General features: G+C 30.7%; 2 protein-coding genes across 3 annotated transcripts; both read right to left on the bottom strand.

Moving 5' to 3' along the window:
- Nucleotides 1-8577: 8577 nt before the first annotated feature.
- Nucleotides 8578-9869, bottom strand: LOC137823894 (vascular-related unknown protein 1-like). Of its 2 annotated transcripts, XM_068629222.1 has the most exons (3): nt 9458-9869; nt 9233-9297; nt 8578-8813 (listed from the first exon to the last, which is right to left on the bottom strand). In XM_068629222.1, the coding sequence occupies exons 1-2, from the start codon at nt 9782-9784 to the stop codon at nt 9250-9252; spliced, it is 375 nt and encodes a 124-aa protein (XP_068485323.1). In that variant the 5' UTR covers nt 9785-9869; the 3' UTR covers nt 8578-8813; nt 9233-9249. The 2 variants fall into 2 exon arrangements, with proteins under 2 accessions (XP_068485323.1, XP_068485315.1); XM_068629214.1 differs by lacking the exon at nt 9233-9297.
- A 13378-nt stretch (nt 9870-23247) lies between these two features.
- Nucleotides 23248-24945, bottom strand: LOC137839145 (uncharacterized). The gene is made up of 5 exons (XM_068648272.1): nt 24539-24945; nt 24332-24458; nt 23981-24259; nt 23796-23900; nt 23248-23724 (listed from the first exon to the last, which is right to left on the bottom strand). The coding sequence occupies exons 1-5, from the start codon at nt 24943-24945 to the stop codon at nt 23248-23250; spliced, it is 1395 nt and encodes a 464-aa protein (XP_068504373.1).
- Between the last annotated feature and the right edge of the window lie 151 nt (nt 24946-25096).

Raw genomic sequence — 25096 nt, forward strand, 5'->3', positions numbered from 1 at the left:
TAAACAAAGTGTCACCATTAAAATGGACAAATCTAAAATCAACTCACATCAGTTAACATCCAATCTCCTCCCGTTCAAACAATTAACGCACAAACACCTAAACTTTACTCCATCATGACCACTACTGTAGGCGTTACGTTGTGCAAATTGTATAAATTCTTCTACTCCTCTTTTGTAATCATCACTTATGCGAACAGAGTTAATCTAATATCGATCCATTATGTTTTGTAATGGTCATTGAGGTGTTCACTAATGCATGTGAAATCTTACGTTTTTATTGTAGGTATGAACCTATCCCATTTTAGAATATTCACTTTTTATTATAATTTAATAGTACATAATTTTAATCAACATTCCTTATATTTAATGAAATTTCGGTTGTATTTCGTATTGGTCTTCAGGTGACACGAAATAAAAAGGGTGTCACGAAATCTCCACAATCAAATATGCACCCGAAGAACAACACAAAATGCTATGAACCAAAATTACGTAAAATATGACATGTCAATTACAAGTTACATATTATTGAACTAATAAAAATGATTGTTCTTATCAAACTATCCATCTGGACAATTCAAGACTCTATACAAATATTGTCACTACAACCTCATGTGCTTTTTAAATACATGTATTAAATCTCAAATGGGAAACTAAGGGTCTCTCATAGGGAACAATGGTCGACGGTCGAACACCCCCAAACTCAATGCCAACATGTATCAAAGAATTATAAATATCCATGCAATATAAAATTAACACATTTAATCATACATACAATTTTAATAAAGAATATTAATTATAAATCAATAAATTATTTATAATCTAATTACAAAATCTAATTAAAAATAAATAAATTTATTATAAGTATTAAATAATATTATTCTAATTACAATCTAACAAATTAATAATTCTATTCTAACCTAACCAATAACATAATATAAATTAATAATAAATACAAATTATAATATAAAAACTAAGATATACAAATTAATAATATTAAAAAAATTAAAAACACCAACTTGCAGCAACAGTGGTGAAGAGTGGCAGAGGCGGCGACAACAACAAAACAATAAAGAGGGCGCAGTGGTGGCAGTAGAGAGAAGAGGGAAAATAAAGCCAATGAAAACCTTGAACAATTAACCGAATGAATGGAATGAGCAATGACCAATGAAAGAAAGAGCAATAAGCAATTAGAGAATGTTGCAATGAGTGTGAATGTGAAGGAAGAACTTAAAAAGGTTTGTTGCAAAGATGAAGAACCAAAGAGACGTTAGCAAAGAAGACAAAATGAAAATGGTAAGAACAAAAGCATAAGTGGCGTGCTTCGAAATAGGGTAAATTAAAAGGGTCTAAAACAATGGTTCTTAGGTAAAACCGTTGTTTTAGACCCAAGTGCATTAAAATATACCGTGATTAGGGAGAAATCGTCACTTTATACCCACTCTCTTTGGTCTAAAATGGCAGCTTCACCCATAACTGCCATTTTAGACCCAATCTCTTTGGTCTAAAACGGCGGTTCCACCAACAATTGCCGTTTTAGACCCATTTTAATTTTAAAAATGTCATCGTGTTTTGATGGACAATGTTTGACAGTGAAACCGATGTATATTTGATGTCGTAAATGAGTTTTTTTTTCACTAGAGATATTAACTACTTACCCTACTATATTACATTGATTTTATGTACGATCAAGATTATATCGACATATAACCGGTACAAATATATTTAAAACTAATCAAAAAGATTCTAATACAAATTATACAACAATCCTAACAAATTTCTTAAAATAAATTTTAAATACTCTTATATGATAAATTTATTAACTGATTTATAAAATAAAATTTCATCTTTAGAATTGATCTCATCATTAATAAGAAAAAAAAAAGCATCTCCAACAGAATGGGATAAAAATAAAAAATGTTATGCCATGTTGCGTTAGGTGTACGTTGATCACCTCATATTTTTTAAGACTTGTCTATTTTTCAAACTAAAAGGTGTTTTTTTCCAATTTTCACCTAATTTTAATAAAAATTAGTTATCTCTTGTCGCAAAGCACATTGTGACAATAATTACATGTGACTAGTACACTAGTTTGACGAAGCAAATTAGGTACGTGATTAACTTTATTATACCTGTCAAAGTAGATGAACTGGAACTATGTAACTCATTAAGTTGGCTTTAAAATGAAAAAAAAAAAAATCTAAGGTAAATCACTTTTTTCTTCTTTTTAGATCATGCAATAACTTAAAATGAAACTTTGCTTTTTAGCTATGAACCTCTTCTGATTTCATTCTTATTACTGTCTCTTGTCAAAATCCAGTCTATACTATTGTTCATCAGTAAGATATATATGTCTCGTAAAATCTAAAATAAAAACTTTTGTATAAATTCAACTTAATCCGTTTAAATTACAATTTTATAAGTTTTCAATAATGTTTTCCTTAAGCACGACAGCACCATACAAAATTCACCTAATGCAACCAAAATTGTTGTATTTTTTTATCTATTTAATGTGGAATCTTCATTACACTTCTTTCTCAAGTTTATCAACTCGTATGTGAAACTATATATTTATTGATGTTCTGATAGTGATACAATAGTGGATGATCTGATAAGTTCAACAAATTCTCGTTAATGGTAGGTTTTAAACGACTCTGATATCATATTAAGAAATGAACTTTAAGTCTATATCAATCTTATAAAACTAACTTATAAGATGCGGTTTGTCCCCTCTTATATACCATAAAATATTTTTATGTCTAGTCGATATGTGATCTCTAATACTTATTTAAAATTATATACTCTTTTATTTTTGAAAGATTTTTATTTTTATTTTTTTATCATTTTTAGAGTTTAAGATACTATTATTTTTTGTCAACTATACTCATATTTAACTAATTTAGTTATGTCTTTGTTATGGTATAAAAACAAAATAGAAAACTTTCATAACTATTTTATTAGTATAAAAAAAATTACATTCTTTTATTTTCTTTACTCAGAACATTTAAATCTTGAAATCAATCCAAAGAAAATTATTGTGTTAGGTGCATGCCACATTTTTAATATTGGCATCTAATGTTTTGTGTGGGCTCTCTCTAGACTTAGTTTAGCCATGGAGGAAGCTAGGCATAGATAAACGAGGGCTAGGGAAGACTATGACGATACTCTCATATGATGCCAAATTTTCCTTAAAGTTTCTAATCATTTTTAAAGTTACTAAACTTGCTACCCACACCTAAAAAAGTTAGTTACAAATGCATCATAATCAGAATAGTTTGGCCAATTGCCTTTAATGTGTTGCCTTCCATTGCTCCTACTCCATGCTTGCTTGGTTGGAAATAATTACCTTCGTATCTCACGATGTTAAGTACCGATACAGCGTGCTATAGTTTGCGTATATAAATACTAATATATGTTGCTTCTTTCCAATTCTCATGTTATATTCTCCAAGCCATTTTGCATGGATTTCTTATTTATAATTTGGTCATATTCTTAGTCTATAATACCTTCTTCACTTTAAAAATTTACCATTTCATGCATAAGATTAGTACTAATGAATGAATAGTCTAATAGGAACCTAATGACGAGTGTAATAAACTTGAATAACTCTTACATTATTATTTTAATAAGTGAACTTGTATCTAATTTAATCTATTAAAACTAATTTGTAAAGTGAAATTTATATCCTATTTTTTTTATTAAAAAAAATAATAAAACTAAATGGAAATTTTAAGGATGCCTAAACTCTTAGATAAAAAGCTAAAGTAAGACTAATTTGTCCATTATTATAGTTAATGAAGATGAATATTCCTTGTCTGATGTGGTGCATCAAATAGAGCGCACGTAATCGCACGAAATCACATAAAATGTAGTGCACAAGGTAGTAGGTTTGGTATTGCTGCAATGAGTAGGGAGCTAGCTAGACTTCAAGTTTTTAGATTGTTAAAATTCTAGTAAATAGATAGCCATCAAGTTTTTTGGTTTGCTGGTTTTTGTAAAACCAGTTCTCTTTGGGTAGGGGCTGGTTAAATAGTTTAAGATTCTTGATTTAAGTGGTGTGTCACTTAATCTTGCTTTACTTTGTTGATTGCTTAAACTAGGAGTATCTTATGTATAAGGGTTGGAACACCCCTAAAGTGTTCCATTTTATTCTATTAATTCATTGTTAATAAAAAAAATCGCACGAAATCACAATGGAGAAATGGAGGTTTTGATGAACTCTAATTGCAAATGAAAAAGAGACGATGACTTAAGCATAAAAGAGAGAAAATCAAAGAAAAAAAAAATACAAAAGAAATTCTTATTTACTTGTGTATTAGAGAGTAAAATACATGGTGTATATATAAGAAAAAGACTAAGACCTAACTGAAACAGAAAAGAAAAGCTTGATCAAACAAACAAAGCTCAATAACTTAAAACAGAAAAACTAAATATGTTAACACACATATCCTAACAGAAACAAAGACTTACTAATCTGTTCTTGATAAATTCCCCTCTCTCCTCACTACAAGAAAAACATGAAATATAAACCAATTTTTACAGACCAAAATAATTAGTTGCAATAGTAACTAAATTTTAGAGACCAAATTTAGAAACTAAATAATTGGTAGTTAAAACCTTGGTTTCTAATTAGATATCAATTTAGAAACTATTTAACAATAATAAAAACTAATTTAGAAACCAAATTTTTGTTTAGTTTTTAAAATGGTATCTAATTTAGTTACTATTGCAACTAATTATTTTGGTCTCTAAAAATTGATTTGTATTTCATATTTTTCTTGTAATGCCTCCTTTTATTTTAGATGTGCACCATCACTACTCAGAGTCATATACAAAAAAAATACATGACATTTTCCACCTGAAGAGAAATCCAAATTTGTCCCCAAAAAGATATAATAGTGAGTGCCTGAAGAATGACAATAACATATAAGTTATCATTAAATATGTCCAGATACATAAAAAACATGCATGATGCAGCATTGCTGCCATGAGATGCATGTTATGCTAAAAGATCCTGGATGTAGTGATGAATGTAGAGTTATTAATCACTTTGAAGATAATTTTGAATATCATAGTTGACACTTTCTTAAGTAAACCTTTGAAAGTGTAGAGATAGTGTATATCCTTGTACCTACACACACAAAAAGTACCAATCTGCCAAAAACTCATGGTGAAATAATATATGCAAAGTATAAGAATATCCCAAAAAAAAATATTGAATTTTACACTAGTTTTTTGGTCATATCTCTAGTTATTCCGATGTAAAATCCCATATACATTTAATAAATAAACTTGGGTTTGTTAATAAACTTAAATAATCTTTTGGATTCAAATCTTATAAAAAGAAGAAAAAAGTGTAAGAAAAATTCACTAAAAATAATCAAGTCTTTGGACCAAAATTAATTACTCACAAGTCTATAAATATTACCTATGTTTTTTTGTTTATTTATAATATATCAACACATGAAACTAACTGAAATTTTGTTATTATTTATAAAATTCATTTAACAAAAAATAATGTCAAAAATAAAAAATAATAAACTATTATATTGATTAAATTAAATATTATTTTAGATATTATTTTAGATATTAATAAACTTGGTATTTAAATTAATTTTTATTATTGACAAATAATATATAAATCGGTATCTAATTTTAGCTATCAATTATTTAGTTTCTAAAATTAATTTCTGTTTAATAATATTTTCTATGGGTATGAATTATTATTTTGCTACAAACAACGACATGGTTCAAATTTGTAATGTTTCATCTTGTGTCGGTGGAAAATAAGCAAGTTACAATTTAAAATCTAGGGTTGGTAACTTAAACTTACTCTCTTTACTTTTACGAAATCTGCATTATATATTTTAAATAACTATTGGGTATGTGAACTAATCAACCGTTGAGATTGTCTTTTTTGTTTTGTTTAATTATATTCTTATACCTCATTTGTATGATATGCATCTGTACATGGTTTTTTTCACCCCTATGGTGTAATTTTTCTTAAGATTTATAAAAGTGGATAATTTTTTTCTACTAAAACAGATAAATAGTATTTGGAATGACAACTTTGAAATGAAAAAAAATCATACACTCAAGTACGGTTTCTGTTTAATTTTTTTTTCTTTTACTGAAGTTATTATAAGGAACATTACTTCAGTAATATTTTTTTTATAAAAAATATAAATAATGGTATGATTTTTTTTTTCATTTTTTAAATAAATTAAATTGAAATCTGATATGAAGGTACAACTTCTTCATTTTAATAAAAAATATTATTTTTATTTACAAAAAATAAAATAAAAAAGAGTATTTTAGGATACTTTAACTTTTATAAGAAACGAAGTTTTCCAATAAGATAGAATAAAAGATACTACCAAAATCTCAAACTAATTGAGCAACCTACCGGATTGGGAACTTCTGTGAACAACATCTCTTTTTACAACTTCCACAAAACAAACCAAACTTAAAAGAAGATAAAAGAGAGTGTTGTCATGTTATCCCCAAGAGTGCTTATGGCCCTGTTAATGTTGCAAATGGTGTTGTCTTTGCTATATCCGATAATAGAATGAGATATTGTGGCCTAAGAGTATTAAAATTTTATGGTCCTTTCAAACAATGTCAATCTATAAATGGTGCATATATGTGAATCATGGATACAATGTTGAGGAGTGGCAGACGAGAAAGAGGTCTTTGCGTTGGCACAGGTAAAGACTTGGTCTTGGGTCTCAACAAATTTTCAGTTAATTTCGTTCTCTTATTCTGATTGGTGTTTGGCTCCTTTAGAGTGTATGAGGTTAGTTTCTTGAGGTTTTTTGTTTGGTTTTGTAAGGGGTAGAAGAGTTGGGTTGGTTTTTGGAAGGCGATAGCTGAAACTGGTTTAGCGTTTTATGTATAAGGGTTGAACCCTGAAGTGGTTCTTTTTTATTTTATTTATTATTTATTGTCGATAAAAAAAATTTGCTTATCGGCATACCTTATCGGCATACCTTAAACTTAATAGAAGGAACTTTTCTCTTTGTCTTCTGTGTGAAAGAACTTCCATGGTTATATTAGTTTTATTTAAAAAAAAATGAAGCTGTTGCTTCATGCATGATTTTCATTATGCATGACTTCTATGAAATAAATATAATAATACTGAATCAAGTTCTGTATGTAAATTCAGTTAAAAAAAAATTAAGTAGAAGTTGTGGAACAAATTTTCCATTTCAATAACCATTTTTGCAAAAATAAAAATAAAAATTACCCACTTTGATAAATCTCAAAAGATAATTACACCAAATGAGTAAAAGAACCTACGATTTTTTAAACAACAATGATTGTAAAGCAAAACGCACCTAATCGATAAACAATACCTTCAAAGTAATACCCATCTTATTATTTCTTTATAAAATAATGAACTAAAAAAAATCATAGGCATGCAGACTGTTAGAGATGGAAGTGTTTGTTGAGGGAACTACTCAAACTAACTATGATATTGCAAACAAAAAAAATCATTTTACATGATTAACCATGCTAATTGATGCTATTTCTGGCAATATTAGTATAATTTAATCCGCAAAATTTTGCATTATTGGCCTTGAATATGGAAAATGAAGAACACAAAGCATATGAGGGACGATATTCATTCAAGATTGCTGTTAGCTGGAAATATGTTTTTTTTCCCTTTTCTATCTAAATAATGTAGAAGATCCAATAGACATGGATGAGAATTCAATTCTCTAACATGGTCAATCTATTTAGTGTGTCGGTCCTTTGGGGTTAAGTTTTGGTGATGTTGTCATTTTGCTTTTTCTTATTTCCCCCTCCTTGATATGAAAGTTTTGTAGCTGTTGTAGTTAGGTAGAAATCATTAATTAATCCATTACAAAATACTATAGTACTATTTATTTGTTGCATTGATAATACATGTACCTATGATTGTAGTGACAATATCAATGATAATGAAGAATCAAAATATTCAGAATATTTTTTATTCATAAGGAACTAAACCTGATACTTTACAATAGTCCATACATGTTATCAAACCATTCAAACTAGACCTCTTGTTAAATATTTAAAATATATAAGAACCATTTTTAATCCCTTAACATATAATTGTATTCTTTGGATCATGATTCGTGGTGCATGCATACCCACCAATAAAGACAGTACTTTACTTGGAAGATGATACTAACGAATGCCTTAAATTGGTCAGTTAAAGTTACAAAAATTCCCTTAACAAAGGATGTTAATTGATTTGCAAGAGTTTTTTAAGGAGACACATGCAATCCCAGTATGCTGATCATTCTGGATTCTCTGTGTCAGATACAAATGATACTCCTTACTTATTGCTACTCATCACTTCATATCTTCCCAGTGCCCACCATTGTATTTATTCTATGCTTTTTGTGTCTCATGTTTCGTCTGTGCTATCCAGCAGAATATGTCCTATACATATATAGACTCTGGTATGTTTCAGTGTAATCACTAAATAGTAATTTTCTACTTATTATACTACTGCATAGGAATTTGGGAACAGTAGAAAAAGGCTCAATTCATTTTCTATGTGCTCTAGTAGAAAGAGAGACATCAGAAGAGAGAGAAATGTGTGCAAGTATATACATTAACAAGATATTTTTTATAGCCAAAAATGATTATGATTGAACTTTAACATAATATTACTACTAAGTAATTATCATAGAAAGTTCGCTACCATAGACAAAGGAACTAATTAAGCGAAGGCCTCTCTTCTTTGACTCCGTGCAATCTCTATTCCCCCCTTTGAAGCTCATTTCATTTTGTTCATCTCCTTGTCCTGAGATATTGCCTTTCTCCTATATCAACAGAACAATTTGGTGACTCACTTGTTAGTTGATGCATGTGTGAAACAATACACCACAGAATGAAATAAGAGGGTGGAGATTCAGTTTCAGCAATGAGAAAGTTGAAAGGAAAAGGGAAGAAAGAATGAAAATATTAAAGAGATGGACTATAGCATTAAAGTTTCTGTTTTATATTTGATGCATTTAAAAGAAATAAAAAATTGAAAAAACGGAACACGAAATTTAAAAAGTAATACATTTTAATTTCACTACCTAAAGGTGGAATATTTCATTCCATAATATAAAATATCAAATGCTAAGCTTGTTTATGTAACTGTTACATATGCATTTTTTCCTTTTGTATTTTACAATAGAAGTAACAATAGAAAAAAGTTTATATATATGGTATATTTATGTGAATTCGATTGAACCTGAGAAAAGGTTTATACTACTTCTGTCTGTTTGCCTTGTCAATCTGCTGGTTCGCATACAAAACCTAAAATACCACGGATAAATAATAGATTTATTTATACAACTATATATAGAGCTAAATACCAATAATGATAATTATAAACTCAAAAAACCTGAACCATAAAGAAAAAAATTGTAGGAAAAAAGGAAAAAAAGAAAAAGGGTTGAGAGAAAAATGAATGAACCTTGGGACTATTGAGAGAAGAAGTTGCAGTATCTTCCAAAGCGTCATCAATCAAAGCCGTTATGGCATCTTTCCTCTTCTTGAAACTTGTTCTTTTGGACTTTTTATTCAGTGAAAACTCCTCAACTTGTATGGCACTAGCCACTTTTTTCTCTACCAAAGAAGCTGCATCAGAGACAAGGGAGGAACAAGGGACACCTGATAAAGGCATGGAACACTTGTTGTCGACATGATTGCTGAAGAAGTCGTCGAAGTACGTTGTCCAACCACTCTCCTCGGAGGAAAGAACATCGTTGGAAGAAGGAGGACCTTTGGTTATGGAACTCATTGAAGCTGTTATGGCTTTTTCCTTTCAAAAAGCCAAGAAGTTGAAGATGAGATGGTGTAGTTAGTGGGGTTTGGTGGCCAGCTCTAAAGAGGCAAGTCCTCCAAGGAATGCATTTATATACTTGAAGAAATCCTTTGGTGGGACATTTTGTCATAAACAATAATAATTTATTTAAATATTTGTTTTTAGGTTTTATTTTGAACATTCAATAAAATTTTCTTTTAAATTGAGTATTGAATAAACTTTTCTTTTTTAAATTATATACCTTTTTTTTTGGTCGGAAAAATTTAAATTATATACCTACTTTTATTCATTTACCTATTAAATTGTTTTACATATGAAATGATGTTGAGTGTCAAGTAGGGATTAAAATAAAGTCCATTCCATTTTTGTATTTACATTATATATTACCATATAATTTAAATAATTTAAAGATAAAAATTAAAAGATTAAAACATTTTAGGATTAATTTAAACCAAAATAGATACTTTAGATAGTTAAATTAAAATGTTTAATTTATTGAAACAAAATGTAATGATTAACAGTTATGAGAATAATTTAATGAAAAAGAATTGTTCTATTTTTATTGTGTGTGAATTCTTTTAGTTTAAATATAGTCACACCTGCCATGAACAAAATTAATCTCCAACAAGTTTGGTTGAGAGAAAAATAAAACAATGGATGCATGCGTTTTACGATTAAATACTTAAATTAATGCGAGTTATATAATTAGTTATACATACAGTTTTCTGTAAACAAAAAGTGCTTGGTGATTACAAAATGCTTATACAAATGATGGTAACTTAATTAAGAATTTCTTAGTATGTAATAGTATAATATACGACAGTTTGTAGCGTGTAGCAAAACTATGTTTGAACCAACAAGAGAATATTTAAAGAATATGTGGTATAAGAAATATATAAATGATTAGTTATATGTATGGCCACTATATATGGAATCTTGAAGTGGGTCATAGAAGTTAGGGGAGTTAAAACCATGAGAGAGAAAGAAGAGTGTATATGTTTGACCTACGTGGTTACAGATAGAGTGATCCTCAACATAGTTTTGGCAACAAATTCTTTATGGTGGACTTTTAAACTAGTGCTTTGAATTAGCCATTTTGTTACCCTATACAAGTTTGGGAATGTTCTTTCAGTCAATGTAGTTTTTTAGTTAAATCATTGGTGCCAATTATTTTAGCTACATCATTTTATAAAATACCATTTCCCCTTTTCTTTTAGTTAAAAATCGTCACTTTTTATTTAGGTTTTTCACTTATTTTATAACCTATTTTCACTTTTGTATTTTTCATGTGATGAGGAAGGGAATCTCTCTTAATTGCGTGCATGAGGTGAAGCTCTTGTATAAAGACTATTAAGTTATAAATTAAATATACTAATCTTTTTATAATAAAAATTAAATTAATCGAAGGGTAGAAATAATTTTGGGGGATTCAAATTCTATGCTAATTGAATAAAAAAATGAAGTTTCTTTCTGCTTTTCTGTGAGCTCACGTCAAGTTTCTTTCTTCCTTTGATTTGATAACACGGGTTCATCATTGAATGGAATGATGAACTGAGAGTTTTAGTTGATTGACTTAACCTACAAACCTTGATTAACCATTAATATAACAAATTAGGAGTAGTTTTTCCAAATAATTGAAATACTTATCCTTTGTTGTTTAGCTATTTATTTGGTTACTTTACTTTATAATTATTTTACTGTCAGAAAAATGTTAGTTGTAATTTTTTTTTCACTAAAAAAAGCTATTAATAAATAGGTTCTATAACAAAAAAAAATTAAAAATATTATAAATAATGTAACTCTTATCATATAGGTTATCCTCAACCAATTTCAGTAGATACATATTTCTGAAATTTTGTAAATATTGATATAAATAAAATATAATTATGCATTTGGTATTCAAAGTATGCGTAATTTTTTTAACTAAAAATATATATTATAAAAATATTATTAAATAAAAATTATTTTTTAAAAAAAATAATTAATTATTATATTAGTTAAGTTAGATAATATTTTAGAGTTTAAAAAATTATTGATATTTAAAGGTTAGTGTGGAGTCTCTGTTACGCATGGTTAGGGTTGTGGTCGGTTGATTCTTTCCTCATTCTCATTTTCTACCGTTTAACCCGAGTAATGTTTCAAATGATGCCAATTTAGTCTTGGAAAATGTCTGGATTGCGGTGGTTAATGAAATATGGCACGTCAAGAACAATATAGTCTTTGAAGGTGGAGTAGCAGATCATTCGAAGGCTTTTTCTTTGGCTCATAAATAAAGGTTTGGCCTTGGTTATCATCTAAAATTCTATCTACTTGTTTGGTCTTTGGTTGGTCTATGCTCGATTTAGTTTTGGTTTTAGCTTGTTGGTTTATGGTTTCTGGGAATCTTGGTAGAGTATAGTTTGGTAGGCTTTAGAGTTCTTCAGTTGGTTTTCTGTTGGCGGGTTATTTTTAGTAAATTGTATAAAGGTTGGTTCATGCCTAAAGTGTTCCATATTTATTTATTCATTATTATTGATAAAAAAAATAGTTTATATTATTAATAAAAAATTTAAATTAATTTTAAAATGTATATTTAATTAGTTATTAAAGTTTTAGCTATTATTACTAATTTAAATTATAAAGATAGTAACTAATTATCAATTTAAAAATTATTTTTTAATATTAAAAATTATTTTAAATATTAATATTATTTTTATTTTTAAAATAATATTTTATTTAATGAATATAATAATTAATTTATTTTTATTTTTAAAAATAATTTTTATTTAATAATTTTCTCTAATATAACTCGGATTAAAACATAATCTTCTTTCATAAAATTCTTCATTTATATATCTATGGATATTTAATTTCCTTTCATAAGGTCTCACCAAACCAAGATTTCGTATCAAAATTTTCTTGATAATGATAAGATCACGTATAATGTAATAATTATGTTTTGTAAATATTAACAATCTTTACTTTTACTGTAATGAAAATTAATACCTAGATATTGTAACTACCTGCAGGTGATAACAGTGATTGTAAATAATCACCAACTCAATCGTATTTCTTTACAATTCAACAAGAATTAACTATTCAATTCCCTAACTTCTTTCTTGAGTTTCCCCCCTATCCTCTGAGAACCAAGATAAATATTAACTACCATTTTCATTTCACAAATTCATGAAATAACATTTTTTTACATCCTTGATATATATACACTTTTAGTAGTGAAACTTTAGGTGTTATATAATGTTTAATTTTTAAGTTGAACAAATTGTTAGTCAATAAGTTAATTAGTACTTCTTTTCCTATTTTTTTTATCCCGAGAATCTTTCATTGAAACTAATAATATTATGAATAGAAGAACTCCAAATATTTAAATAATTATATGGTTAATATTTAAATCTAAGACTGAATAAGTTAAATCAATCCTACAATCATCATGCTTTTACTATTTCACCTTCATTTTATTTCCAATTAAGCTTAATTTTAGTAATGTTTTATTTTCGTTCGTTGAATATAAATATAAAGTAAAAATATGTATTAAGAAGTGAACTTAACTCTAACTCAATCTCATAAAAACGGCTTACAAGATAAGGTTTGCACAAGTGAACTTTAAGTCTAATTCAACCTCATAAAACCAACTTATAAAGTGAAGTTTACACTCACTTATATACTATAAAATGTCTTAATATCTAGATGCGAGATCTCCAATAAACCCAATAAATTCTCACTAGAATAGGCTTTAAATGACTCTGATACCATATTAAAAAATGAATTTTAAGTGTAACTCAGCCTTATAAAACTGGTTTATAAGGTTAGGTTTGCACTCACTTATATACTATGATTGAGATGTTTTAGCCGATCTCGGATCTCCAAATTAAGAAGTGAACTTTAAGCTTAACTCAACCTTATAAAACTGGCTTATAAGGTGAGGATTGCACCCACTTATATTCTATGAAATGTCTTTATCTCTAATTGACATGGGATCTCCAACAACATGTTTAGAATCCAATTTCAATGTTTGTATCACTTTTAAAAGAATGATTAATACAAAGCTAGTGTCGTGGGGTGTTGTTGTTTTTAGATATCTCTGCAAGAGAACATTACATGCTTTTTTAAAGAATTATGACACTTTTGCTTTTGTTGATATTGTAAATATCTTGGTTAGTATGTTTTTTATGTCTAATTGTTTTGAAAAATAATTCTAAATAAGTTATATGGATTTTGGGAAGCTTTATGATGTTATGGATTTTGTGGACAGTCTTCTAACCGTTCTCGTTATGTCTTGGGAGCTATGTGAGAGAGTTTTTGCAATAACTGAGATATCCCTTAAACTTTTTCATTTTATTATTTTTTGTAAAAAAAAAACCTATTAGACATTAGACATTTTTATGTTGAAAAATTGATTTATATAAGAAAACATATTTTTAACTAAATTTATACATAATGCAATTCCAAATCACAATTGAATTCAGTATGAAGCGTATAGAAACTAATGTGTTTGTGAAATACTATTTGAGACAAGAATATTTATATACCAAAGTCGAAAGGACATGACTTTCGTAAGAAGTTCTTAGCACAGCTAAGGTTGGCTACTGGCAAAGATGCTTTCTGGCAACATGAAAGTACTCTTACCCAAAGTGTAGGACATACCATGCATGCAATCACAGGTTAAACTGTTTCACAAAACAATCACACACTCTAAATAATGTTTATTATATAAAAACAAATTTATAGTATTATTAGAAAAAAAACTCATTGCATATATACAAATTATGACTTTTATTTATTAAAAAACGCACAAAGTTATATAATTTATAACTTACATTATTTGTCTTTAAAAGAGAAAAAAACATACATATAATCTAATATAACACCATTAATTACTCCGAAAAGAACAGTGAAAAGGGGCTCGACCAAAAGAGATATGGACCATATAGGACACATGGAAAATTTCTAAAAATTAAATCTTGGTGACCATTTTGTGTAGGACAAAACACGAGCACTATCCTGCATAGTCTCTGTCAAGAAAACCTTTCATAGGTGAAGTTTATAGGGTGGATATATATCCTCCCACTCCACTCCTTAGTGGGTGACAATGAACATATATAATGAGCATGTGACTATCAAATGCCAAAAGCATCGTGTCAGTAACATTTGATTGCCAAACACAATTGCGACTCCTCTAAAAGTTGCACTACTTTTAGGTCATTTTTCAAGGAACTCTATATTGTACTTCAATCATATGTTCTTGTAGCATTCAAAGTTGATTTCATATTTTCTATGATTATATATTATTATTATTATTATATTCAAGCTAGCCTCTCATTATATATCATATATAACAAGTATAGTTAAATGAATATGTAAGATTTTTTGTAGGAGTAAGTCAGCCTTAGGCTAAATATTTAATGGTATCATTTTAAAATTAATGAAATATATTTTAAAATATATGAAAATAAAAAAAGTACTTGATACAAATAATATTGTGTTTTGATAAAAATTATTTAGATTAGTGTTTCAGTTTTTATCTTATTATATATCCGTTTTTTATATACTTTGTAAATCTTCAAACTCTTTCTATCTCACTTAGTCACCTTCATCAAATATAATTTTCAACAATATAAAGTTATCAAAATTGAACCACAAATTTATTTATTTCATTTCACTAAATAAAATTACTTCAAAACTATAATAAAAGTGGTATTTTAGAAAGTGAAGGGTAATAAATATTTATTTTCTACACCTAAATTACATCATGATATATAAATTTAAATATTAAAATTGATCATTCTTAAAAATATATAAATTACGAAATTTTAATTTATTATAAACTAAGTAATTAAATATGTCTTTTTTTCGTAATTTTTTCACTTATTAAATTGTTTTATAATTTTTTTTTTAATTTAAGATTTAGTTAGTAGATTGCTTTTGCTGCTTTCAAATTTGATTATAAAAAAAACATATATTTTTTATTTAAATTGTTAAAAAATTTAAACCACTTTTGTATAATTGAAATATCTTCTTCTTTCAATATTGAATTTTCAATCACCTTTAATTTTTGCATCAAATTCTAATGAAGAATAATGCAAAAAAATTTAAGCAAATTTGGTCCAATAAAATAATTTTTTAACTATGCTGTTAAAGTTTGCTGATTTTGTTATAAGACTATTCGATCTAATGATCTTGTCTCAATAATCTATGTTAAGAGAATCTAATCTAGTCTTCATGGATAAAAATATAGCCTAAATCATTCCTATGTTTGATGAGAATATAAGTGAACTAAAATATTTTTTTAATGTTTGTTTATCAAGAAAAAAATGCACGATCGTTTCTTTATCGAACTCAAGTTAGACTATATGTCACAAACCATCTTATTCCCATGAAAGTTGTAGATGACACTCACATAAAATTCATAATAAGAGAAGCTCAAGGTATAATACACTAAAAAAAAAGGATTAACTACATAAGAGTGTCGTTGGTTAAGAGGAGTACGCGAATTGCGTCGATTAAATCCATGATAGGCAAACGCAAAAGAAAAGTTGTGTGGGTTGATCTGATGCATGTCAGACGTCAAGAGGAAGTCGTAGATGCAAAGTTTTTCGTCATTACTTTTGCGTCGGCTTGACCCACGCAAATTGCATTTGTTGTATGTCGACTTGGTATATGCAAATAGAAATAAATTAATTATTCTAAAAATTCTCGTTAATAAATTATATTTATTAAGTAATTTTAGTTAATAAATTAAATAAAAGTAGAGATATGTGTCGGCCTAGCAGGCGATATAGTCGTTGTTGGGCATGCGTCGGTCTGGCTGACGCAAGTTCTGTGTCAGGCACACTGATAAATGCCAAACTTTTTCTCCTTCAGGTCAGTTTCTCCTAAAATCAAAAAATCCCAAAATTCAAAATCTAATTTTTCTCTCTACGCAACTCCTTCCCTCTATCACTTCCTCTCCCAACTCACTCCCTCCCTCCGACGCTTCCTTTCTACACCGCCACCTTTCTTAGTCGCTCCCTTCGCTCCGTTGGTCCCTCCCTCTGCTCCACTATTTTGTCGGTCGCTCCCTCCTCCCCATTGCTTCATCTGTCTGCCACTTCCTTTATGCGACATGTTCTTCTCCCTTACAACTTATTTATTTATTTTTTGATTTTAGCTCCATTATTGTCTCCAGCGAAACTCCGACGAAGCTCCCTCTTCGATTTATACGTACTTTGGTTTTGGATTGCTAAAAGGTAAATTTAAATTGAAGTTTCAGTTTGGATTATTAAATGACTTATTTTTGTTTAATCTATTTTTTAGATAAAATTGATTAAAATCATAGCTTGAATCAAGTTAGTTTAAAATTGGGCGACTCGATATAAATTTTGTTAGTGAAATATGTTGATTATTTCTTTTATTATGAGTGTGAGAGAAGAAGTTAATTATTGGCTTAGTTATCTTATTCATAAAATTATTCTCACTCACTGGAAAAGTGTCATGTGGTCACTGCAATATTTTCCCCAACTTTTATGCCTGGACCTAGCTCACACAAAGTTTTCGTCATTACTTTTACATCGACTTGGCCCACGCAAATTGCGTCCTTTCATTGGCTGACGAAAAAATCACTTTGTTTCCATGACGTTTTGTCCATTGTTTGGCGGCCTACGCATGACCAACGTTTTATCGTCGGTTTTCATTACTTCGCCTCCGTTTTCAGCTACGTAAATATGACATTTTCTTGTATTGATACAAAAACTTGTACCAAGGTGCAAACACATTTCAAATGTACCTAACCCTTTTGTCAAATGATCAAAGTTTTTACTCACATTCCCATATCTAACATAAGAGATTCAATTTTTGTTGTATGCTCAAAATAATTTTTTCAGTATAAGAAAGCATGCTCGGAACAAAAGGTACTACAAAACACAATAAGTTAAGTGTGCAAAGATCTTATAAACTAAAACGCTATCAACTTTTTTTTTATCGGCAATAAAATATAAATAAATAGGAACCACTTCAGGGGTGGTTCAACCCTTGTACACATACCAGCCTAAAACCTTCAAACTTACTAAACAAGCCAAACTCAGGTAATTAGCCTCATGCAAACCAAAGGTTCTAAACACCAGCCAGAAAAGGAAAACGAGGCTGACCTACAATTAACAGAAACCCACAACCATACCTTTACTTGTACCAAAGAAAAAACTTCAGAAGCATCCCCCACTCCTCTATTAAAAATAATGTTATTCCTGTGCTTCCATAACTCACTCACTACCCCAACCCAAATTGTGGTCCAGACATTATTAACCGTTTCTGAAGCATAGCTCAACCTAAAATGATCAAAATTACACTTTGGCTGGATTTGGGACGCAACTAAAACCCCAAGCCACCTATGACACAATCCCCACACCCGCCTAGCAAAACTGCAATCGAAGAACAAATGGCAACAAGACTCTTCCACCAACCCACACAAACCACACAACGAGCTATCCACCAAAACCCCTCTTCTACTCAAATTTACCCTGGTAGCAAGCTTGTTTTCCAACAGCCTCCAAGTCATGAGAGCTACAGAGGGAATTGCCTTGCTCTTCCACAGCTTACAAAAAATTGGCGAAAACATTGTCTCTTTATCCTTTCTAACAAGGTTATAGGCAGAATTAACCGAAAAAGATTGGGAAACCCCTCCCTTCCATATCCAACCATCCACCTCTCCCGAAACAACTCGAGCCTCTAGCAGAAGCTGACGCAACTGCTCCGCCAACGACTTCTCCCACTCAAAAAACGATCTTCTCCAAGACAATTGCCAGACCCAATCGCCATTCGACCAATAGCCAAGCTTTGACACCTTAGCATTCTTGGAAGAGCTAATAGAAAAAAACCTTGGAAAGGAACTCTTCAGAGACTCGCCGTTCAGCCATCTATCTTCCCAGAAAAGTATATCCTTCCCTTCCCCTATACTCCACTTGAAACCGTCTGCAAAACTTCTCCCCCAACCCTCCGAGAACCACACCTCTTTCAAATCTTTCCACCATAGAGAACACCTCCTACCTTTTCCTTCCTCTCCCAAGCTTCTCCACCCTCCATATTTAGATGTGAGGATCTCCTTCCAAAGGTCTCTCTCGGTCGACCCCAACCTCCAAATCCACTTCCCCAATAAAGCCAGGTTGAACAACCTTACATCAATTACCCCCAACCCCCCAAACTTGCGTGGTATACATACATGACTCCAGGAGGCCCAAGCCATTTTCCTTCCTTCTGCACCCCATCCCCAAAGGAAGCTTCTTTGCAACCGAATTAGCTTTCCAGCCACCCCCGAGGGCAATTTGAATAAAGACATAAAGAATAACGGAATAGAGGATAGCACGGAATTGATCAGACAAACCCTCCCAGCCATCGTCAAACATCTACCCTTCCATCTGCTTAATCTAATATGTACCTTCTCAATCACCCCATTCCAAAAATCCCCTCTTTTATGAATCCCACCGACTGGCATACCCAAGTATATAAAAGGGACAGCCATCGTCTCGCAGTTAAAAATAGATGCAAACCGCTAGAGCATTCCCTGGTCCAACCCCATATCAACTTGTGTTGTAACTTTCAGATGCAATAGAAGATTAACACATTAGTTACGATGATCGTATTCAAGACACTTATAAATAAAAGTTTTTCATGCATTAACTAAGTAACAATATGATGTGAAATATCAATGTATTGTGCATGCACCTATATCAAAGTTGTTTATGTACCAGATCATTGAAACTCCTTACTAAATGATGAAATCTTTATAAAATCGTCATTCTTTTTAGTATTTTTCTTACAATTTGTATATCTTATCATGAGAGAGTTATCATTGCTATATTATAAACAACTATTTTATTGTAGGAAAAAAATAACAATTAAAGATTACTTGAAAAAGTTAGAAGTAGTTTCAAAAAAAGAATACATGTGTTCTTTATCATATGGAGGATAAAGGGTAAGAACTAGAATACTTGAGTACTCATTGTAAGTCATTGACACTAAAAATATTTGTAATCATATATGTTGAACAAAATGCTTTGATGTCTCCAAATCCAAAAGGAAAGCTTGAAGACCTTGCTGCTGGGTGTGTGTGTGTTGTCTAGTTGTTTGAAACTTGTTAATTCACTACTTAAGTTGATCCAAGTTCATTTGAATTTTTAACCTTTTGAAAAGATGTGTTTTCTAAAAAGCTGTTTTTGAAAAACTTGGTTGACTTTGCTGTCAAACCAAAACAATCGATTGTTTCGACAAAACAATCGATTGTTTTCCTGCAAACCTTAACAGAATTCTGTTAAGCGGTTTTAATATGTTTTAAATGATCCTAACTAACTTGGCTCCTTTATTAAATGCTTTTGACCACTTGGTGGGTCTATATAAAGGTGGTTTTACACTCCTAATCTTGGAGTAACATAAAGAGTTTATCAAAAATAGTTTTTCCAAGATTTGAAAGAGCTTTGGATAATTCTTATGTGTGTGGAATAGGATTGGGTTGTAATTTTGAACTTTAAGCTTTGTAATACCCAGGTGTATTCTATTCCCTTCTTCCTTGATTACTGTATTTCTGTAGTTGTGTTGCCAATGAGTGTTGTGTGTTCTTGAGGGTTTCAAGATCAACACTCTTGGTGTGGTTTGCCAAAGGTAGTGTGTTTCTTGAGGGGTTCAAGGTCACTACTTTGGTGTGTGATGTGTGTAATCTGGTTTTGATTGCATAGTGGAACACCCAGTGGTTTCTGGGGACTGGATGTAGCTCTTGGTGTAAGAGTGAACCAGTATAAATTGTTTGCGTGCTTATCTCTTACCCTTAACTCTTTAAATTCTGTTTTTAAGTTGTTTATATAAACTGCTGATAAAAACAACCGATTGTTTCGACAAAACAACCGATTGTTTTTCTGATATCATCTTCAAACAGTTTTGGGTATTTGTTTCCTTGATTCTTTTCTCTGTAATTCAGCGTTGGTTTTCATTATACCTTCAAAGTTTGCGAAAATCCCTCTTAAACAATTCACCCACCTCTCGTTTAAGGCCATATATTCTAACAATTGGTATCAGAGCTTGGTTCTTGAAAGTTATTCAAGTTTTGATCCTAAATCTTTTTTAAATGGCTGAAAAGTTTTCTTTTGGGGAAGGTGCATGTTTAAGCAAACCACCTTTGTTCTGTGGTATGAAATATGAATTATGGTGCATAAGAATGAAATTCTTTGTTGAATCTATAGATAGAAAAATCTGGAATGTTATTACAAATAGCTATCTCATGCCTATATCTGAAAATGTTTCTTCTGAAAGAGAACATCTTGATTGTGTAGCTATGAAAATCATTGTATCTGCACTTGATTCTAATGAATTGCTCAAGGTTTCAGAATGTAGTTCTGCCAAAGAAATGTGGAATACCCTTGAAGAGTATCACAAGAATCCAAGGAGTGCCTTGATGGACAAAGAAGAATCTTTTGTTGAATCTTTCTCTTCAGAATCCAGAAAAGAGGTTTGTCTTATGACAAAAGAAGAATCTGGATCAAGTCAAGCTACAGGGAACAAAAATTGTCAATACTCAAGTGATGGGAGTGAAGAGGAAACATTTAGGTTGTTGTTTAAGAAATTCAGCAAGTCCCTAAAGAAGAGAAACAACAAAAGTGACTCATTCAACAGGAGGAAAAACTTCAAGAAGCATGAGAAGAAAGGAAAATCAAGAAGAGCTTATAATGATGACTCATCAAACTCCTCTTCAAGTGATGAAGAAGAAGCAAATTTATGTCAAATGACAAGACAAGAAAGTGACACAAGCAGTGTAAGTTCAAGCTCTTCCATTAATGTTGAAAATTATAGCCAACTTCTTGAGGCCTTCAATGAGACTCATGAAGAAGCTAATAGGTTAACCCTTTTGAACAATCGGTTGAAATGTTTAAACAACTGGTTGGAAAATCGAGTCAAGACTTTGGAAGAAGAGTTGAACCATTCAAAAACAGATTTTGAAAGTTTGGAAATGATCTACAAAAACTCTTCTTGCAAGTGGGATTCTAGCTTTTGTGAAAATTGTGAATCTCTTCAAAAGAAGGTTCACTATCTTTTAAAAACCATGGACAAGTTTTCCAAAGGCCAATCCAATCTTGAAATTGTTCTTGCTTCTCAAAAATGTGTTTTTGGCAAGGCGGGGTTGGGGTTTAATCCAAACAGCAAGAACAAATCTGTTTCAAAACCCTTTTCAAGTTTCTTTGAAAAACAACCTATTGTTTTATCGAAACAACTGGTTGAAATTTGTCATTACTGCATGAAAAGGGGCCACACTATTAGATTCTGCAGAGTAAGAAGGTTTTCTGTTCCTAAAGGTATTTTGAAATGGGTTCCTAAGGTTTCTAAGGTTCCTAAGACTCCTACTAACATCATAGGACCCAAATTCATAAGGGGACCAAATCTTGCTTCTTAATTCTTGTAGGTATCCTTGGCAGCCAAGAATCATTTTTGGAGTTGAAGAATGACTGTCAAAGGGAAAAGCGACAAGAGTAAAGTCAATCTTTGTAACTACACCTTCAATTGTATATGTCTTGCAAGGTTCTTTGAAAGTCAAAAGACATCTTGGCACATGCATAATGGGTGCTTAAAAGAGAAACTTCAAGAATAAAGGGAGTATGTGTGTTTTCATTTCTCACTTTATGTAAGTGTGCCTTGTGATCATATGAACATCTCAAAGTCTTCTTTTTGGGTGAATCTATCACTACAAGAAAAACTCAAATTACATACAGCCAATATCCGTATGTAACACACAAAATCCGTATATAAAACCCATTTACATACGGATTATATACGGAAAAAAATCCGTATGTAAAACTGTCGTAGGTAACTATTACATACGGATTTTTGGATTCGTATGTAATTACATACGGATAAATCCGTATGTAAAATCCGTATGTAATTACATACGGATAAATCCGTATGTAAAATCCGTATGTAAATCCGTGTGTTATTACATACGGATAAATCCGTATGTAAAACATACGGATAAATCCGTATGTAAAATCCGTATGTAATACATACGGATAAATCCGTATGTAAAATCCGTTTGTAATACATACGGATAAATCCGTATGTAAAATCCGTATGTAATTACATACGGATAAATCCGTATGTAAAATCCGTATGTAAAATCCGTATGTAATACATACGGATAAATCCGTATGTAATACATACGGATAAATCCGTATGTAAAATCCGTATGTAATTAACAAGCAGACCTACATACGAATTTATCCGTATGTAACATTGTACACAGCACCATCAACTATTTGTATTTGGAAGCACCCCATATTCTACACCTGCATATCATCCATCAACATTCCAGTACATTCCAGTTTTCAGAAGACAAATATTCATCACATTCAAAGTTATCCATACATACAATACTTACTATTTTCCAATATCTAAATATCTAAAATGTATTTCATTAAAACAAAGTTCTAGAGAAGCTAATAATTATTATAATCTTCACCGGGTGAATTTTGTTGTTCATCATGATTATTATGATGTTGTTGGACTTCATCTGACTGCTGATTCGGTTGAGTTGGTGGCGGGGTATTTGGTTGCTGAAAAAACTGTTGTGCTGCAGCTGCTGCCTCAGGTGGTAGATATTGCATCATGAAATTTTGAAAGTTTTGAAACCTTGCATCCATGCGTTCAATATGCTGCCTAAGTTCAACAATTTCTTCTGAATTAGCCTTGTTATTACTAGAAGATGATTGTGTTTCTTGTATGTAGCGACCAACACAGTCGTCCTGACGATCAACACGTCCAATCCCATATACTCGTCCCTTGTACCTTCCACCTACAGTTTCTAACCAACAACGGCTTCTCAATCTTTCCTCCTCAACAGGATCTAATGAAGTAGATATTGAGGTAGATTGTGACTCAGATAATGCTTGAGACAATCTACTTTCAAAATCTTCCTATTAAAATGAAAAATAATTGTTATCATACCAATTAAGGTAGATGAAAAAAAAAGTTTAAAAAAACTAACATGAGTCCGCCTTGATCTATCATCAACAAAATCTCCAGTGCTCTTCCGTATATGTGTTTGTTGAAACACTTCATAAACATGGACCGAGCGGCCAAGCTCCTCTGTCTATAAAGAAAACATTTCATAAATTAAAAAGATAATAATTAATCATAGATTAATATAAAAAATTTATATGAAAATCATACCAAACGAATAGCGTGTTCATGAACACTAATAGATCCTCCAGTGTGCAGACATCCACCTTTTTCAGAAAAACGATTCTTTTTAGCTGTATCACATTTGGATCGATACACAGCCATGTTCCAGTGTTCTTGGAGGCTGTTCCAAACATTATTGCCAATCCATTCTGGTCGTTTACCTTCTTGGCGAGCATCTTTAAACATTTGTGAAAGGGTGTGAGAAGCTTTTGTATGGAAATTTTTCTTAACTTTTTCCTCGTCCTCAGCCCTCCAAGTGACCTTCCTCTGCAAAACAACAAGAATCATCAATCCAAATTGTAAAATATAAAATATTTAAAGGGAATAAAAAACAAGTACCTTAAAACGTTGAAAAAATATATCTCGTTCACCCTTTGGGATTGCCCCCCATGTTGGCCATGGCTCACCAAATTGTTGCTTGATGGTGGCAGTGATGGCCTTTGATGCAATTTTTGATGGATAAAACCTAAATACCAAAACAAAGTTAGTCAAAATTATAAGACAATAATAATAAATTATATAAATTGAATTTTGTTATATTCTTACCCTCCCCCAATAGGCTGAATCAGAGGACGATCACTAGCTGAGAGGACCTCGTCCTCTAAGTTATTCGCTGCAGAAGCTGAGTGCGTCCCTCCAAGATTTGTATATGGGGATGGTGTAATATCTGGTGGGGTTGATGCATTAGAACCAACACGTGGAGATGGTGTTGATGCAATAGCATCTTGTACTGGTGGGGTGGATTGGGTAGCATCTGGTACTGGTGGGGTGGATTGGGTAGCATCTGGTACTGGTGGGGTAGATCCGTGAACTGAAGAAGGAATAAGTGTATTGGGTTGACTTGATGATGGATTTTGGTTGTTAAATCGTGATAACAATTTTATCACATAATTTCTTTTCCCCTTTTTTTGGTTGTTACTCGGTGATGGTTGATCAAAACCTCCTGATGACATCTATATATATGGCATGAAATGATAATGAAGGTTATATAAGTTTATTAATGGAGAAAAATATGTTGAATATAGTTTAATAAAAAAATTGAAATAAACATGTAAAAATTTCATCAGCAAACATAAAGCTCAAATTAATTGGAGTAATAAACAG

Source organism: Phaseolus vulgaris, chromosome 11 (genome assembly GCF_000499845.2).
Source record: "Phaseolus vulgaris cultivar G19833 chromosome 11, P. vulgaris v2.0, whole genome shotgun sequence".
Taxonomy (NCBI): domain Eukaryota; kingdom Viridiplantae; phylum Streptophyta; class Magnoliopsida; order Fabales; family Fabaceae; genus Phaseolus; species Phaseolus vulgaris.

Bases quoted from the DNA above. Each gene is read 5' to 3' on its own strand.
- LOC137823894 (XM_068629214.1), bottom strand. From the start codon at position 9,784: ATGAGTTCCATAACCAAAGGTCCTCCTTCTTCCAACGATGTTCTTTCC. The intron at 8,814-9,457 runs GTTCATTCATTT...CTGTTGATATAG, and splicing joins CTTCTCTCAATAGTCCCAAG to GAGAAAGGCAATATCTCAGG.
- LOC137839145 (XM_068648272.1), bottom strand. From the start codon at position 24,945: ATGTCATCAGGAGGTTTTGATCAACCATCACCGAGTAACAACCAAAAA. The intron at 24,459-24,538 runs GTAAGAATATAA...TTTGGTATTTAG, and splicing joins ATTCAGCCTATTGGGGGAGG to GTTTTATCCATCAAAAATTG. The intron at 24,260-24,331 runs GTACTTGTTTTT...GTTGTTTTGCAG, and splicing joins TATTTTTTCAACGTTTTAAG to AGGAAGGTCACTTGGAGGGC.